The sequence below is a fragment of the Gavialis gangeticus genome, unplaced genomic scaffold (assembly GCF_001723915.1).
Source record: "Gavialis gangeticus isolate Ggan-Ray unplaced genomic scaffold, GavGan_comp1, whole genome shotgun sequence".
NCBI lineage: Eukaryota > Metazoa > Chordata > Crocodylia > Gavialidae > Gavialis > Gavialis gangeticus.
Window position 1 is genome coordinate 524,769 of NW_017728975.1, and position 19,568 is coordinate 544,336.

Sequence of the window (19,568 nt, forward strand, 5' to 3'; positions counted from 1 at the left end):
TTTTTTTTTTTTTTTATTTTTATTTTATTTTTTTTTAAGTAAACGGACTTCTGATTTGAGATGGAAAAAGAGCAGAGAAAAATGTGTGTGTTTTGGGTTTTTTTTTTTTTTTTTCTTCCCCCAAATGAAATGGTCAGGGAGAGAACTTAGTGCAAAGTAGTGCAGTTTACTTCTGGAGGGAACATTTTGTGAATTTTCATTATGAAATCAGACCACTAAGTACTATTAGTTGGCATTGTACAGGCCGGTGCTATGCTAGCTTCCTTCAGTTGATACCACTCTTGCCATTCCAATCTTTGAACGTTCCTGATACAAGCTTCCAGTTACCCTGGAACTTGTGATGAATAGCCTTGATGCATTCTACTTAAAATATTTTTGGGTCCCAGCTTTCTATAGGCAGAAGGCTTTTATCTTTAACACTACTACTCGGTACTCTGTCTTTTTTTCATTAAAAATGGTACAAGATTACAAGAAACTGGAGCTCTTGCTAGCTTATTCATTAATGGTCTCATAGAAGTCTGTACTCTTGGAGCCTTATGTGAGAACTTCACCATTTAACTTCAGTGAGAACAGAAATGGGGCAATGCCAAGTGCTTTTAAGGGCATCTACACATGCTTTTACACACGTCTAAACATAATGTGCATTAAGGTGACTTTTAGGTGTGCGTCTACACGTGCACTAAGGCACATTAGCGGGGTGTGTGGACTGATTTGGGACTAACTTTCATCTCAAGTTGGTCTGCACACCCTGTTTAATGTGCCTTAGCACGTGCACGCGTAGGCATGCACCTAAATTGCCTTTAACGCACATTAGGGAAATGTGCATTAAGTTTTAGGCACGTGTAGAGGCATGTCTAGATGTCCTTAAAAGCACTCGGCATTGCCCTACTTCTATTCCCAGTGAAGTTGGTCCCAAGTCAGTCACCATACACGTGCATTAAGGTGTTTTAGCTGTTTGCACCTAAATTTGATGCCTGCTTTTGCTGGTATCAAATTTAACCGCGAATAGCCTAAAATTGCCATTTTTAAGGTGCATTAAGGGTGCACATGAGCAGATGCGTGTCCTTAATGCGCTTTAAATTGGGCTAAAGCTCCTTAAATCACATGTAGATGTGCTTTTTAAAAGTCCTACTCCAAGCTATGATTGAAAAAGCTAGAAGTCAGTGAGATCTGCAGGCTGATCCTAGAATACTAGTTGTTCTAGGTTGGGATGGTGATTAAATTGATTGGGTTTATACATGAGTCCTCTTATTCAAATACAGCTGTGTACTGAATTTGGTTGAGCCCATTCTAGATGTGCATTAATTGATGCTGTCACTTTTTATAATTTGCCTGTTGGCTGAGTTAAAATAAAATTGTTCCAGAAATCAGCGTAGAATTAACACTCAATAAACCATTCTCATTCCATAATAAATTAACATCCATTTGTATACATAACAGCATGACACAAGGGTTCATTATCTGAAATAAGATGCAAGTAATTATGAAGGGACAGTTTTCATTATGCTGGAGTTTTTGGGCTAAATGACTGCATGAGGAAGATAGAATAAATATTGTACATGTAGAAAGGAAATGAAAGGGATGAAGTGCAAGGGGCAGGGAGTGAGAAGGGTCTGCATATGGGCTAATGCACTTGGGATTTGACAATAGAAATTACTTTGTTTTCTTTGTGCATGTGTATAATGCTTAAGTATGAGAAAAGAGGACATTCTAAATTTCTGTTCCATGAATTTTTTATAACTGGTTAAATGTGCTGCCAGTGACATCAGGTGGTTTTAGTTTAACTTTTTATTTGTAATAAAGTTAACTATCCTAAGCATATCAAAAGGATAGGGACCTGGAATAGAAAATAGACAGCTCTTTCAGCCAGAAACTAAGATGAATGCAGCTTTGTTGTACTCTGACAGTTCTAAAAATACTTGACTCTTACAGAGCAATGGTAACAAGCAGGGTGTATAGGTATATGCATTCACATTGGCGACTAATATTCTTAGTGTGTGTCAAATTTAGCAGGCAACTTTTAGTGTTGTTTTGAATTAGATTTTCCCAAATAACACAAAAATGGGGGGGAAAATGGAAAACCCCATATCTTAGTAGGAACTAGTTAACCTTAATAGTTATAGCTTAAAGGGGAAAGCCAGTTTCCAAGCCTTTATTTCACTGTTATAGTTAATGCCAAAACAAGACAAATTGCCACAGTCTTAATATATGCAGCTGATTTTAAATTCCCACAGATCCTAGACCTTTGGATTTTATGTTAGTTCAGAATGGGAATAAAATGTTGCATCAATTCTAAGGCCATGTTTGTACCTACAGTATCAGAGAAGTGACTGTAGAGCAGTGCAAAAGGCAGTAGGTGTCCAGGGCTTATGTGACTTTGGTAAACTTGTTTTCATTTCATGTTGCATTGAAGGATAACTATACATTAGTAGAGGAAACCAAGTGTTAAGATAGAAATAACTAATTTAGTGTCAGACTGAAGATTGCTTTCATGGAAACTTGTGGAGTCCTTTTTCTGGATTGGATTTAGGATGGGGTCTATTGGGGTTTATTCTGGAATCGCTGTCCATGCTGGGGTGCTTTTTTGGCCTCTTATTGTTAATCCCAAGCGTTCAAAAATGGGGGGGTGGGGTTTAAAGTTTTTACTATGTTCTAACTTCTGACTTTCAGGGGTGAATAAATGTATTTTTGAGCTTTTTGTCTGTTCCAGATTTTTTTAATCCTTTAGCTCAGGTCTGTCCAACTGGTGGTGGCCCATGAGGGGTTAATTGTGGCTCCTAAGCTCCCACCTGCCCTTCCTCCCCCACATAGGGCTTCAGGCTCCCCCTCCCTCCAGTTTCCCCTTTCTGCCCCTGCCCCAGTGGACAGGGCAGTGCAGCCTGCAGTACCTGGGGAGTCTGAGTGGCAGTGGGGGAGCTGGTAGCCAGGGTGCTAAGGGTGAGTTGGGGGAGCACTGGGAGCAGCAGTGGGGAAGTGTGTGGTTTCGCAGCATAGGTGCTGGGTCACGTAGCGCAGCAGAAGCGGAGCATGTGGCCTCCAGGGTCTGTAGCCCTTGCAGGTGTGGCCTGAAGAATGTAGTAGCCCCGGCCACTTTAAAAGTTGGACAGCCCTGCTGTAGCTTATGCTTGCACCATGTTTACAAACTTGTTCTAGTCTCAAGGTTGTAGAGAACTCTTAAATTAATGCCTCTTCTAGTCTCAGAATTGAGGTTGCAGGAGCTACTGTTTCTAATATCAAGAGGCTCAAAACAAAATAGTAGGAATTGGCAACAATAGATGCTGCCAAGTTGGCAGTAGGTTTTTGGTTTTGAAAAAAAATCCCACCCCCCCTCTCCTTTTCACTAATACCCATTCATTGACATGCGCAGAATGTGAGACACTTTATTCCTTAAAAAACAGCTAATTGGTACAGAGATGTCCTTCAGTCTCCTAAAGTTTCCTTTATGGGAAAGATGGAAATACCATTGTTGTACTGTTTTTTCTCACTGAAAAGAAATGCATTGATGATCACAAATTCAGGTTATATGAATGGCAGGATGACTAAAGCTTTCATTGGAGCGATGAGAAACATTTGCAGAAAAAAAAGGCTGGGGGAGGGTGGAGAAGAGAGCAGGGGAAAGCAAGAATTGGATGTTGCAGAATGCTAAATGTAAGGTTTGATTTTTCTCTTTTTCTTAAAAGAAAACTATTTAAAATTTAAAGTAAAGCTTTTAAACTGATATGAAGCCCATGGTCACAGAATTTAACTTCTGTCAGTTTGGTGAAAGAGAGCACTGTTGATATATGCAAGATTCTGCAACAAGGCTGAACTAATACCTTAGCACTGAGACATTACAAGTGTAGCCTTTTTATCCCCACCTTTGAATTACTAATTTCTTTTCCTACCTTCCTTTAGTTCCATTTTGCTAGAAGTAGGAAGCAAATGGCTGCAACAGTAAGGAGATTGAATTTTAGAATTAGTGCTGGAGCATTAGTAGCCTAGTTACAGATTGCACTGCGTCAGTCTGTTCCACACCCAGAAGACAGTCAGGTGACTTAAGTCCTGCAGTAGTTGTGCAGCAGACGAGACTGCAGACCTCTGCTGGGGAAACTGATGTTTCGTATCACAGACTGTAGAATTTTCCAATTGCAGCTATTCTCTTGGTATGCATAATTGATAATCACAGCTGGAGGGTAGAGCATTGGAGGAGAGATGGACAGTCAGCCGAGCAATTGGAAAGATAAGGGTATTTATTTAACATTTTTCTTAAGCTGCAGATGCTGTGGCTTGTTTTCAGTAAATGAGACGCATAGCACTGATGAAAAATATGTACCTAGAGATGTATGTACAATACAATGGCGTTGTATGTGGAAATGAAACGGGTTTCTGACCAAAATGAATATGCATGACTAGTGCTGAGGAATATGTTATTTATCTAGGAAAAACAGCATCTATGATACAAAGCAATTGGTGAATAAAATTTTGCAGCCATATGAATCATGACATGGAACAGCTTACTCTTTCATGCACTGCACAAATGTCAGTGCAGTCTTCATTTAGACAGTGTATTCCTTGGAAAAAAAATAATTGGTATTAACAGTTAATGTAACTGAATTATTTAAACAGGTGGGGTTAAGTGTGTATGAAGCTGTCTAGCAATTTCATGACTTGTAGCTAGATGCAGAATACAGCAGGCTGTATTTTTTTTCTCTTTTACAGGGGAAGACATTTGTATTCTTTAAATGTAGATTGCTTAGGATTATTTGTACTCTAATTGGACTGTAGATATGCTGTTTTTATGTCTAATTCTCAAAATTAGCAAGCATAATCTTTTGTAGTTCTAGGTAAATAAGTAGCTAGGTTTAAATTGGTATGACTGACCTTTGTACCTGTAACTGCCAGTTGAGATTATAGTTCTAAATCTCTGTGGATCTTCATTAGTACTGGGAATATAAGAATTTTTAAATCCTGTTTATACAGGTGAGGATGATATTTTATCACCAAGACCAGCTTTTTAGTTGTATTTAATGTTTAGATACTAGCAGAAATGGCTTCTTAAAGGGGCCTGTCCAGGCTCCTACTAATGCTTCCAAAATTTGCCTGCTTTTATAGCTGGGTTTTCTTAGTTCAGATAGTTTTCCGTCACCAACTTAAATACCAGTTGCCTAGCATGCATTTCATACCCCACAATAACCTCCTCTCTGTGTGTCTAGCAGAAGCAGGATAGGAAAACCCTTCAGCAAATAAATTCAGCTTTTATTAGAATTTCTAATTTATTTAAAGTATTAAAAATCCTCTTTTGGTGTTTAGTAAGACTTACCATTTACAGTCTAGTATTCAAGACTCCATGTATTAAGCCTCAAAAACCCATTAGTTTAAACAATGTGGAATTTTAATTTGCTATTGATAGCTAAGTACAGACATTCAAAAAGCCCAAGCCTGAATTGTTTCAGTCTTTGCAGGTTAATCTAACCTGCTGCGTAGATTGAACTGATTTGCAATTGAATAGACATTCACTTTTCATTCTGGAAATGCAGCCACATGCCTGCAATGGCTCAGGCCAGAACCGGGGAGGAGGGTCACTAGAGCAAGTCCTCCCTTCCCTTCTGCAGCATTCATAAGGTTGGAGGGAAGCTGGTTGGGGCATGAGCATGGCCGGGCCCTGGCAGGCTGCTGGGTATGACTGGGGAGGGGTTTAAACTGCCATCCTGGCCTGCAGGGACCCCAGCTGGGGTGTGCCTGGAGGGGGAAGGGGGAAGTAGCCCTTGCCAGGTTTGTTACCAGGTGGCTGTTTGTGGCCAGATACCAGCCAGAGCAGCACCTCAGGTGAAGGTGGGGCAGGAAGGTGGATTAAACTCTCCTGTCCCCCCTCTCTCCCATGGGCATGGAGACCACAGCCAGGGTCTGCCTGGCTTTCTGCCCTGCTGGCTGCTATGCCATGAGGGGCATGGCCAGAGCTGGCTGGCATGGCCCTGCCATTCGCCTGCTTCTCCTGAGGCTGGGACTGGGGCTGCGGGGCTGAACTGCTGAGTGCGGCCACGGGGGCAGAGCCCTTCCCAGCCGTCTGTGGCTCAAACTGGGGCCACAGGAGCTGTGTGCCTGGATTGCTCCCAGCTCCCTGCACCCAGGCTGGGCCAGGCTGTCGCAGAGCTGCAGCTGCCTGGGAAGGGCCCTGCCTTGGTGGTTTGGGCCAGCCCCTCTGCTACCACCCTCATTAGCTCCTGCAGCTGGCCCAGCTCTGCTTCAGATCAGGCAAGTGGATAGCAGGGCTGGGCCGGGAGGGCAGGACTTTTTCCAGCTGACTGCAGGTCCATGACAGCCCTGCCCAGCACGCATGGGTGGCGGCTGGCTGGGCAGCAGCACAGAGGTGACGCCATTGCAGCTGTGACCAGGCATGTTGGCAGCTGGACTATCCATGCAGGACAAGTCCATTGTGCCCACAGCTGCCTGGGCTGGTTTGGATGCATTGGCAGGCCCGGAGCCTGGCAATTGCCTGCCACAGGGGCTCGTGTGCCTGCAGCTGTCACTGCCACCACACTCCCTGCACAGGGCTTGCTCATTTGTCTCCCATGGCAGCTACAGACTGATAAGCAACCACCATGCAGGGGTGCAGCAGCAGCAGTGGCTGGGAAGGGCCCTGCCCTTGTGGTCCAGCCTCGCCCCTCCATGCCCACCAGCACCCATGGACCAGCATGGCTAAGTCCCCCAGCCTCAGCCCTGCGTTAAGTGGGTGGATAGTGGGGCCATGCCAGCTGTGGTCTGGCCACACTCCTGTGAGGGTGTGTGGGGGAACCCTGATGGGCTGCTCTGCCGTGGCCAGGCAGACCCTGGCTGTGGTCCTTTGGTGGGAGAGGGGAGGGAGGGGGAATAAACCCCCTGCATGCCCCTTCGCCTTAAGGGACCATGCTGCTGGTGTTTGGCCACTCCTCTGCTCTGGCTAGAGAGCAGAGGCAGGGCCGGTCCTGTTACAGCTAAGGGGCAGGGGCAGCCCTGGAGTAGACCGCCTAGCCCAGGGCTGCAAAGTGTGCTGGGATGCTGGGGGACTCTGATTTAACTTACACCAGGAAGGGGTCTGGGACAGATGGTTTCATAAACTGATTTGACCCAAATTAGTTAATTTTAATACTATATTCAACTAGGTTTATCTTAAACCAGTTTCAGCTATTTTGAAACTGGCTTATATGTACTGACCTTATGTTCTGTTATGGGTTTAAACCAGTTTCTGGTCACTTAAATTTATGTGCAGCTTCTGTCCCTATGTGACTTGAGAATACTAGGCCACATTTTCCAGTTCTTCTCTGAACCCTGAGAACTTTTTTCTTTCCCTCGTAAAAGAAAATTGAGACTCGTGGTCTCTAGTATTTGCAGCGTGAAGAATATCATAAAATAAGAATAACACAAAATAGCTTTCTTTTGTTGCACAAAAATGGCTATGAATTGGCAACTGTGTCTGAAAGAAACCATCAGACCAGTAAAGCCTAGCTTAGGCCTGCATGCACATTTTTATACAAGTATAAGTATTTCAGTTCTTACCCTCCCTCCCCCCCCTGCACACACACACCTTCCCCCACTCCCATTACTGGTACAACCGCCAGGATAGATGCAATTGGTATAGTATACCTTATTTTTCTTCTTTTATGAACATTTAATAGCATAACATCGCCAACATTGAGAAGGGTGGATATTGATTTAGCTATATTAGTATTGCAAAAGAAGTATTTTACTTGTAAGGCCTTGTCTCCAAATAAATTGCAAACAAAACTGTGTGTTTTAGGGAGGCAGAATGCTTTGGAAAGTCAGGCTTGTGGAGTCCATTCCAGTCGTCTTCTCTTTCCCTTCGATATCCTGCTGTTTGAGTTCTTGAAACCTTTTCTGATATTTGCTACAAATAGATATGCAGTTCTGGCTTCAAATTGGGTATGTTTTTACTTCCTCCACCCCTAGTAATCTAAGCTCTGCTGGCCTGGAATGGAGCAAAGGATAAAGTCCATGAACTGATTAGACCACAAGTCTGGCACCAAAATAGAGACAAATCTTTCGGCATGGCCACCTGTGTTTCTGAATGGGGAAACTTTTAAGGGGTTTGCCTTGGAAAGATCAAATTTTAAATGGAGGGTTGGTGGAAGCCTAATCTTTAACTGGGATTTCCTACTTACTAATTAAGCCTTGCCAAACGTATTGCTGGTCTACACACAGTATTTCTGCTGCTACAACCTCATTGGTTCAGGAAGTGATGAAGTAGTAAAAGCCTCTAGTGCAAGAGTGTGTGTGTGTGTGTGTGAGAGAGAGAGAGAGAGAGAGAAGGTAACATGTAAGTAGATCAGCCCTATGTATTGTGCCCTGGCTCAGCACAGCAGCATAGGTTGTTTCACAAAGCTGTGGCTCATCAGTGGTGCAGTTTTGGAATCGGCCATCTCCTGGCAGCTCCAAAGAGGAAACTTGCTTCTCAGCATCCTTTCAGTGGTTGTGGGGAGAAATCTAGCCCTGTGACTACAGCGGTGGTTCTCAGCCTTTTTAGATTCAGGTCACCTCTCCGTGTGCGTGTGTATTTAGTTTGATAGCACCCGTGATTTAAAAACTACTGTTGTGCTGCCTCCATTTACTTCAGTGTTGCTCAATCAGGGTGTTGCCATGTGCAATGAGCATATTAGGTTTTTCTGGTAAACCTAAAGCAGGCAGGAGTAGAGGCATAGCTAAGGAGTTTTGTGCTCTGGGCAAAACTCCCCTGTGTCCCTGGAGTTGATGTATGGGGAAGAGAACAGCGGTATTACCTGCCGTGGATACCCCAGCAACCAGATCCTCCAGCCAGGCAGTGCAAAAAGTTGGTTTAGCCCAGCTTTGACTCCTCTTTCTAAGCAGCGTGAAGAGCTGCTTTGTAGCCCAGACTGTCCCCTCCAGTGGGTTACCGTGAATGGCTGCAGAAAGAGCATGGGCTCCAGCCACAGCAAGTCTCTACGATTGTAGAACGTAGTCCATGTTTCATCTATAGTATAAATTGGACCTGTGTTGTAACTAAATTCCCCAAGTCCCTTATTTGACACAGACTGATCCTTGCAGAACTGTAGGGATCTGTGAAATGCCATGATGTGGTTACATATGGCTCTAACTCATTTGGGCTAAGGAGTTTAGGCTGGGTTTGAACAGAATTCAGAGTTAGTGTTCTTATCACTCCATCACCACTGCATGAATTTTGCTTATGTTGACATCCCTTAACTTGTGTGCCATGTTGGACTGCAGGGATTAATTTCAGTAAAAGATGTAATTTAAATTTAGTTTCTTTTTGGTGAAGTCTCAAAATTAACCGCTGTCTTGCAGTTGCTGTTGGCTTAGAAGTTTTGTCCCCCTCCCCAGGCTGTTTTTGTTGGTAATTATTAGTTCAGTTTGGAGATCTTCAGTCTCTAATAACATGCAAATTCCTGTAAAGTGGCACAGAAAGGAAGCAGTGCTGTTTTGCCTAGAGGTGCACTAATATGTCAGTTGCCTATTGCACTGGCGCTGATATAAGGGGAAATAACATTATTGGCCATTAGCTTTTTTTGGCAGTTGTAGCTGATAATGTTTACTGATGATGATTATTCTTTCTTGCCAAGGCCCTGGATACCTGAGTTTCCTCTCCCCTACAGGGCAGGGGCCCCTGGATGCTTGGGTTCCCTTGGGAAAACGATGGGTTTCCCCTTGCAGGCAGGCAGCATTCTAGCTGGCAAGGGGTCCTGCTTGGGCCTGCTGGGAGTGAGACGCAGGGGGCACCGCATGCATGTGCACAGCTGCACGCGTGCATGTGACCAGGAATACAGCTGGGGAGCAGCTACCTGCAGAATAAGTCTGTGAAGGGGAGGGGGTGGGCAGATCAAAGCCCTCACAGTGAGGGAAGGAGTGGGGCTGGAGGTGCTGCCTGGGACCTGAGATCAGGGCAAGCAGCGGGATGGAGCCACAGGCAGTTTGTTTAGGGGATGTGAGCAAGGGGGTGGCTCCCCACCACTGTGCACCCCCCTGGGGGAGACATGGGGAGGGCATGTGCCCCCCTCCCCCCCGATTTGTGGGCAGGGTGGATGTGGGTTGTCCACTCTGGGCTCAGGTCTCTCCCCTCTGCTGCCTTTCTCTCAGGAACTGCCCACCCCCTGCCTGTCCAGCAGCAATGGAAGTGGTGCCTTGTACTCCGTACTGCTGCGTGGGCAGGGGTTGTGTGGCCAACACAAGGCTCCTGGGGTAAAGGCAGCAGAGCGGGCAGCCTGCACCCACTCTCACCCCACTTGGCTCTGCTTTGCTTAAAAGCATCCCCACACTTAAAAATGGTGGTGGTGCTTGAACAAAAGTTTATTTGATGAGCTTTAGTTCAAGTGCCCCTGCCACCATTTTTAAGTGCTAGGATGCTGATGCATGTGACACGAGGCGGCTGAAGCATGCTAAAAAAAGGTTTTATTTATGTTGGTAAATTTATTTAAATCAGTTATCAGATTGGCGTTAGCCAATTTATTAACCTGCCATACTGGCTATCGGTATCGGCTAAGAAAAATTTTATCAGTGCACCCCTAGTTCTGCCTTTATACTCCTGGCAGTGTCTTTTGATGGCTGCTTTGATTCTGCATCCCGATAGCTCCTTCTTGGACTTGCCTCTAATGCTCTTTCATGGATAATACTACAAGCTAAGAATCTGTGCACTACTGCCCTGGAAAGCATGAGGTAGCCATGTTGAGAGAGGATGTTTCTATCCAGAAAAATCCAAAAGAGATGGGGTCATGCTGAGCTGATGTTGCCGTGCTATGTTTGCTCTCGAGCCTTCGTGCCTTTAGCCCCTAGCCCATTTAATTACCCTTGGTTTAAACAAAAGTAGGCTGGCTGGCTTGCTTGCTTCCTACTATTCGGGGGGGGAGGCAGTGTTCTGGAGACCAGTTGTGAAAACTTTATGTATGCTTATGTCTAATTGGGGGGAAAAAAGCCGCTGTGGTAAAGATAAGACCTATATGTGGAAAACTTCTATAAGGTAATAATATCTCAATGCTTATCATATATGGTTGTTGACAAAAACACATGCCTTACAGGTGCTCGCTATAGCTGCAGGTATTCAGTCTTATTATAATAGTTTTCCAGGTTACCCTAGCACAACTGAAAATAAAAAAAATACAGTTATCTGCACTTTACCTTTTTTACAAGCACTTGAATGAAACTGCTATCAGGAATTTCTGTTTAATAGTTAGGCTAGAAGAAGGTACTTGTGAAATGTTTCCTAATTTATATGGGCAACCTGTTTTAAATAGTAGTTTTTGTGTTATGTTCATTTTTTCCCCCAAGTATACTCTGTGGCATTGAAATTGTGGGTTCTTTTTTTTACACTTGACGAATGTTTTCTTGTCCTAGTCAGTTGCAGCCATTGGTCGTCTTTTTTTTTTTTTTTAATGCTCTAACTGCATTCCAAGGACTTAATGGAGAAGCAGCTATTGGCTGAAGGCTTAAAGCTTTCTGTGTTAGTCTGAGGCTTCTAGCTGCAGCAGAGAGACGGGCAGGCAGTTGCGTATGTCGGGCTGACCTTTGAATGCCCTAGCAGGAAGTGAAAAGGCTCCAGCTAGTCAGCTGTACAAGGTCTGGGTGCATGCACGCAAACTCAAGATGGATGCCAAAATTGGTTAGTCATTTTTTTTTTTTTTTTTCCATTTAATATACATGACTTTAAAACTCTTGTGAATCTTGAGGTTTGTAAGTTGTGTCTAGAAGGCACAAATAGTTTCTTGTTGCTCACTTATTTTTATTAGTGGATTTTTCAGGTCAAATATATAAGCACTTGTTTGTTTGTTTGTTTTTTTTCTCATAGCTATTGAACATATTCAGTTTAAAAAAAGAACTGGTGATCAAAGAGAAGATTTTTGGAGATTTCTGTAATCAGCCTCTTCTGCGAGCACTAGCTTTAAAAGCAAAATGTAACTGGATGAGTTCTGCATGTAAGGCACGGATGCTAGCGCTGCTATTTTTAGATATGCCAAATGACAGTTTAGGCTTACCAAATGTAGGCAGCTGCACTTGCTTTAGAATAGGCCTGGAATACTTTAACTGAAGGGATGAAATTTGTAGTTCATATAGCATAAATTGAAGCTCAAACAATTTGCTTAAATAAGCATATCCTTTGGCATGTCTAACTTTTTTTTTCCCTCCCTGAATATATAGTGTTTATCTTTTAAACCAGATGGCTTTCTTTCTACTAACATGCAAGTTGGACTTTCTAAATTTAAGCAAATTACCTCCTCTTAAATAGATGTGAGAATATTAAACAGCCGTTACCATTTATCAGTCACCTGGACTAAAAGTCACAACTCTGGTTTATAATTGGCTGTATGGCATTGATTTCTGTTTTGAAACAAACATTTACAGCAAAACAGTGTAATATGAATGATTTAATGTGGGGTTTGTTTGGTAGTTAATTTAACAGAACAGTGTAGGGGAGAGATTTAAAACAAAAAGTTCACTTCTAGGCCAAATAAAATGCATATGCTAGAAAGTGACCTCTGTATTTGGTCACTCCAAAGAAAGGACTTGTCATAGAAAATTAGGATTGGAGGCCATCTTGTCCAGCCCCCTGGTCAAAGCAGGACTATCCCCATATAGATCTTCCCAGCCAACACTTTGTCTAGCTGGATCTTAAAAACCTCCAAGGATGGAGATTCCATCACCTCTCTGGATAACCTATTCCAGTGTTTTACTACCCTTCAGGCTTGGTTTCTGTGGTCTGTAAGTTGGCACTTGTGGACCGCTTTGGTTTTTTTTCCCAAAAAATACTCCAACTGTGTCCCTTTTTTCCCCCCCCCCCAGTGTTTTTTACAGCCTTCTAAACTACTGCCTGTACATTTGGTGCATCTCTTTACTGAGTTCAGATGTAGAGCATTACCAGGTTACAAGCTATTTTCCTGTAAGGAGATGAGAACACATTATTATTAATGCAGATTTTGAAAAAGTATACATACAAAAGATGATGGAGCTGTCATCTATAACTTCGTGATTCTCTTCCAGTTCTTAATTATACTAGATTTGGGACTGGGGGGAGGGGGGGGGGGAAGGAAGGAGGGATATGAAGATAAAAGCTCATTAAATGAGCATATGCTATACAAAAGGTGGACAATAGGGGGTACACCAACTGTAAATTGTTGGGCATTTGAAACATATAGTCCACCTTAGAAGTAGATAACTGTAAGTTTTAGCTTGTTAGCTGAAGTAGCTTAAGCAGATTTTCGTGGAGGGTGGGGCTTTTCAAAAATGTCAGAGTAATTCAGGAGCAAATGTTCCATTGACTTCAGGATTAGGACCTTTGTCTGGAAGTCAGTCAGGCACGCCTGAGAATCCCCACCCAAGCTTTGTGGGTATGTGGGGCTTGACCTACAACCAGTGGGGGATTTTAAGGTGACTTCACTGTGTTTTGGACCAAGTCTCTTACTATGCCTGCAAATATAAGGAGCTATAGAGATGTCAATGTTTGAATTTTTGAAAGGGGGTGGGAATTGCAGCAGGTGCAAAAAGAATTGTCAAAACCTACAGATTGACTTTTTAATATGGATTAAATGGTGCAATGGAGAATGGCAGCTGTCTTCAGCTGGTGTGAATTTTCATTTGTTAGATATAAAAAGGCAGTCTTCAAGAGGGTGGGTATGAGTTCATAGCTCTCGCACAATTGTATAAATACCGTGAGAGTTGGGGTGCAAAGGTTTTTCTTTGTAAAATTTATAGAAGTGCCTGTTTGAACCTTTGCTTGAAATTTTTGTTTAAAAATTGTGACTTATTTTTGGTAGCTTTGAACCTTAGGGTCTTGGTCTTTTCAGTAGATGTCTGTTGATCAGTTCAAGTTCCATATTGAAATTGCCATATTACAGAAACACTTGTGTTCATAATTACCATCATGAGAAGCCATTTGTCCACCTAAATATTAGCAGGTTCTTGTGTAATAAAAAGGTGACCCAGAATTAGTTACTGCTAGAGGCATGTACATTTTCATCAGAGTAAAAAAACAAAACAAATTGAGGCAATATTTGGTGGTATATCTTATTCTGATTGAAAGTTGAGTTTTCTTCTCAATTGTGACTGATTCTGTAGTTACCTGCTAATAAAAATACACTGTTAATGGAGGGTTGACCAATTATTTCAGCTGGATGGCTGCTTAAAGAAGTTTTGGTGAGATGTTGAGGGCCACAAGGGTAGCCCCACCCCTTGACAGGTTCCCCATCCTCTCGTTGCCGTCTTAGGACTGGAAACCCCAACCCCTGACCTTTTGCTAACAGGAGTCCTTCCCCTTATCCCCCTGGAAGTACTGCTTTTGGGAGGGGGATTTGCCATCTTGGACCCAGGGGAAAAAAACCTGAATCCTATACTGAAAATCAAACATTTAGTATAACACTTTTTAAAATTTTATTTCAAAAAATATATTTTTGTCCTGATTTTTACATTTTGTGTGCGTGGAGGCAATTGCAGAATAGCTCAATAGTCTTACCCCACACACATCCTCCCCCTTGTATATTGTGAGGGGGGTGTATGGAGGGTGTGGGGTTTGTGGTGGGGAGTGCATGTGGGGGCCTGTCCCACACCCTTTCCCCCTCTGGTGCACAGCCCCTGGTGGTGGCCGCAAGAGCAGGCAGTGGGCCTTCAGGGCACTCATGGCCTGCAGCAGGTGAAGCCCCCTGGTGGCATTTGGTTCCACCCAAGTCCCGGGAGCTGCACGTGGCAGCAGGGAGTGGGGCCAGGCTGGCTGGCTTTGTCATGTGGGGCTTCTTCCACCTTGTGCAGCTCCTGAGACTTGGCTAGAGCCGTGCACCACTGGGGGGAGCCCCCCATGATGAGGCCAATGGCCTGGCCCTGGTCCCTGCCACCATGTGCAGCTCCCGGGACTGGGCCAGGGGCTGGGATTGAGGGAGTGGGGCTCCCAGCTGTATTTTGCCCTCCCCTGTGATTAACGTATCCGAGATGTAGCATGAGTAGTAAGCTCATAGAAAGATTACCAGCAAATAGAGTCAGATAAATTGATCTTGGTAATTTTTAGAGTTGATGGTAAATAAAACAGTGCTTTTATTTTAAAAAGACTGTGTGCAAATTCTTGACTTAACTGATAATGCTAATAAGACCCTCTATATCTATTATATATTTTTTTTTATATCGGGTCCCCCACCTAGTAAATTTTATATGATTGTTATTGTTGGAAAGAGCTGATGTGAAAGAGAAGTTATGGTTGTTGTGGGAAGGAGGTTGATTTTATGTAAATTTTAAAACGCCTGTGAGGATGGAAAATATCCAGGGTGCATTTTGCTTACCTTGTAGGACTGACAAGTGCATTAAAAAGAGATAAATAAGAATCCCCTGCATAACTGCATAGTAGACAATGAAGAGTGGATGCTTGCAAGTAGATTACCACATGATATTTCACTTAAATGTAACAGATCACAACCCAAGAGGATGAATAAAGATTGAGATCTCAAGCTATTTCACTATAATTCACTGTAGAATGCACTTCTAGTCTGAAACAGTGATGCTGAAACCAGCGTTATGTGGTTCCATGGTCATTGCCTGCCTTTTTCACAAGTAAAACATTTTCATGTAAACTGAACTTCTTTTTTTCTCTCGGGCTCTGCAAATTTATCCTTCTCTGAAAATCCAGTCAGAGTCCTCCCATCTCAAACATCACAATCATCAGACATCACCCAATTATTCCTTCCATTACATCTTTGCAACAACCCATTTAGCTTAAAACAATGTCTGTGGTGATCTTGTGCAGTGCCATTACCTCCATTGAGTTTGCACAGGTGTAATAGTTTGGCAGTCAATAATTAATTCTCTTTTATCCCTGGGTAGAAAGAGTATCCACCTGGTAGCTGAATTTAGCTCTGTCTGTTGAAGTGTAAGCTGATTATGAATCTGAATACTGTCAAAAGAAAAGGAAAGCTGATAAAATTACTTCCTTTTCATGTAGTCTCTGTTCAGGGCTGAATTGCACCTGTAATTTTAGCAAATATTTTTGAAATTAATGCCAAGAATTCTGAGTCCAATACAAAAAATCGGGTCTAAGGCAGTCTCCAAGATGCTAATTACATAATATAACTTAGACATGTCATTTGACAATGAAGTCTTGAGTCCTATTATTTAAGACTTTCACTATCCAGATAAATCAAATATACTCTTGTTGTATGGATGTAAGAGGTCTTGTGTTCTAATTTCTTACCTTTTTAACTTTTTAGTTGTTGACCTCCTTTACTGGCGAGACATTAAGAAGACAGGAGTGGTGTTTGGTGCCAGCTTGTTCCTGCTCCTTTCATTAACAGTATTCAGCATCGTGAGTGTGACAGCTTACATTGCCTTGGCCCTGCTTTCTGTGACGATCAGCTTTAGGATATACAAGGGAGTTATCCAGGCAATCCAAAAGTCTGATGAAGGCCACCCATTTAGGTGAGGTTTTTCTTCAATATCAAGTACGTATTTATTCAAGCAGAACTTTAGGTGCAGATAACTGCATTTAAACCATATATTGCCTCATTGTGATGCAACAGAAACCACCTCATCACGGTGCAGTTTGTTTTTTCTACTCTGGCTACTCCTAAACATGATTATGACTTTCACAAAAAACTGGACCCAATATATGGTAAGGCAAATGGATTTAAGACTGTCTGACCTCTTCAAAGAAATCAAATATGCAGGAGTAACTCCAGTGGCATTGAAAAGGATTATGGAATTCAGCATGGTTTAATGACTTGTATATTGGTACTTCATTCAGGCCTCAGATACCCAGTGACAGCAGCAGCTGTACTGTTTTGAAAATGTTAGATGTAGAGCGGTAATACAGTTGTTTGGTCAAAGTTATTAAATACCCTTTTTTCTTTTAATACCTTTTCCTGGAGTTTTTTTTTTTCTTAACCAGTATGCTTAACTCTTAGACTGTGTCTGTACTCTACTCTAAATTTATCTTTTGTTGCATCTGAAATCACATTTATAATCTATTATTATGACATGATCAAAGGATACATACAAAAACTTGGACTTTTAGGAAAGCTGTAAAGACTGAATGCCTAAATAATGACTGAGTTCACTGAAATCCCCACCAGATAACAGATTATTTTGTGTAAATACTGGCCTAGAAGATCCTGCAGCATGAAGGTTTGAAGTTCTATGTGATGCAGAAGTTTGGGCAGAGTTACATTTCACATAAATATATTTGAGAAATTTTTAAGAGGGCTCAGTTTCTCTTTTTGTATGGAGTCTCCTTCACCTGTTACCCAACAACTACTTGCCTCTGTCCTGTCAAGAATGTTATGGCCCTGTCTCTTCCTTCCCTGCACCCTCTGAAAGGTCCTGCTTCTCCTGCATTTACAGCTCTTCTGCTAATCTGTGCGCTACTACCAGTTCATCTTTCCAGACAGTCTTGATGTGCAGTAGCTTTTTTAGCTTTTCCTCCTTGTGAAAGCGTACTAAAAGAGATTTTCTCCATTTCCCCTTTACAGTTTTCAAAACTAAAGCAAGAGAGGTTTTATGTGGAAACTTAGCTCTGTTTTTTCCCTTCTGTGAATGCATGTGTAGTTGGATGGTCGTCTTTCAGAAGCTAACCTCAGTCCTGAGGTTCTGTTTCTTTTTAAAATGGTTTTTGCCAAAAATCTGCAAGAGAACATCCATTTTGGTGTTCACTTCTGATCCGCAAAATCACAATTTAGGCTGTAGATAACAAACCCCTGGTTGCAGTAACATTCAGCAGAGCAAGACCAGCCTCGGAGAAGCTGCTTTAAAAGGACAGCCTTTGATTTAAGAAATAGTTTGCTAGCTTACTCCGCTGGTTCTCTTACAGGTTACAAATTACAAATTATTGTTATTATTATCTTACAAATTATTGTTAAATCCATATTATTTGCTAGGATATGGAACCCTTTTCTATCTGTCTAGCTGATGCCATCACCCAGGTGCTCATCCCAATTATTGCTGCGTTGTGTCGCTTTCATTTCTGTTTCTTTGCCAATACTAGCAGCCTCTAGGCCCTGTTCATCCAGTTTCCTTACAACTCGAACACACTGTCTGAGCTGGTGCAAAGGCTCTTCCCCCTCATATTTTCCCATCCTATAATTACTCTACTCGTGATGTCCTTCTGGAAATAACATACATGTGTTCTTCTAATTCTGAAAGCTGCTTAAGGTTTTCCCAGATGCCTTTGTGAACATCTAGATAGTCTTTTATTTATGTGTATACAGCTTCAGGTGCAAGCAGGGTGTTCAGTCACAGGTTCAGATTTTGACCTTGAAGGTCATGTGCATGTGGGTTCATGTACTGTACTTCTAGTTGATGGACTGAAACAGGTTGCTGAGAGAGAGATGAGGGTCAAATATGAAGGTGTATGATGGAAGAGAGACATGCTGGTAGACAAGGGGCAGCTGACGCATGGTGGTTACCCTTCTATATATTTTGGTGTGTGGGTTCATTTGGGGAGGTTCTGTGTGAACAGGTTTAGCCCTTTTCTGATGTGGGACTGTATAGAACTTGGCCCTAAAAAAGAGACACTTTTTTTATTTAAAAGAATCTAAAATTTGAGTGTAGAATGAAATGATGGAGCATAGAAAAATGAGCACTTCTTTAAAAGTAACTAGAATGGCATCTCTTTTTGGGGCAGGGTGGGGAATACCCAGAACTCTTGCTTGACCATCTGGAAAGTTAAGTGAAGTGGAGGAAGTTTGTCTTGTTACAAGTTATGTATGTTAACCTTTCACTTTCTTGAAGTGAGGCATTAATCCTCACAGGCTAGAATCCTTCTCCAGAATAGTTTTACAGTCACTGGCTTTAAGAAATTCCATTTGACAAACTGGTCAAGTTGCCCATCATTTTGCTATTGCTTAAGGTGAGCTGTGAAGATCTTGTGAAAATTATGTCTATTTTTAAGGTATTGCTGACTATAACATGACATTGCTTGTGTGTGTCTTTAGAAAAACCCAAACAACTTTACCTGTTAATTTGCCTGAGAAATGCCAAGCATCTGTCTGGTCTTTGCTAACAAAGTTTTCAGCAATGTGGAGTGTAAGCTTCTTATGTTGTAGTTAAAGTAACCTGACTTCTGACTGTTTGGTGAATGCAGTATATGTTAATTAGTCCTACAGGTGAAGTGAATATTAATAGACACTCAGTCTTGGACTATTGGGACTAAAATTCTTGTCTTCCCATTTAATCAGTTTCACTCTTGTTTATTGTTCAGTTGTATCCTTAGTAGTTTTATAGTCACTTTCACTATAATGTGGGTATTTCTTGACAGACAAGTCCTGAAATCATAAAGTAAAAACCACCAGGGGGGAAAGCTGTATTTTGAAGTCTTATTCTATACAGCAAAAAGAAATGCAGTCTCTTCTACCCATGCTGGTCTCCTTAAGCGCAAAAGATGCAATATCTTTTTGTTTTAGCTAACGTGCTCTTACAAACCTAGGGCAGACAAAGCAGGGTATATTTTAAAACAAATGCAGAACTGGTTTGGTTATACTAGCATGTACTAGAGGTAGAGCATATTGTTTAGTCTAGGCAATGTGCTGTAAGCATTAATTAGCTACCCGCTTTTAAATTGTAGTCTATAAGAGACTTGGGTGCCATTCATATTTTTTTTTTTTTTT

The 19,568-nt window shown here is 42.2% G+C and overlaps 1 protein-coding gene across 3 annotated transcripts in view; it reads left to right on the forward strand.

Annotated features, from left to right (window-relative positions):
• RTN4 (reticulon 4) overlaps positions 1–19,568 on the forward strand; it is a 46,002-nt gene that overhangs the window by 14,241 nt on the left and 12,193 nt on the right. The window contains exons 1-2 of one of the 3 annotated variants that reach the window (XM_019508002.1): positions 4,052–4,225; positions 16,179–16,386. In XM_019508002.1, the coding sequence (XP_019363547.1) occupies positions 4,192–4,225; positions 16,179–16,386 (242 nt within the window). In that variant the 5' untranslated portion in view covers positions 4,052–4,191. Of the gene's footprint in view, positions 1–4,051; positions 4,226–11,418; positions 11,600–16,178; positions 16,387–19,568 lie in introns of those variants that run through there. The other 2 variants (XM_019508008.1, XM_019507994.1) reach the window with 2 other exon arrangements.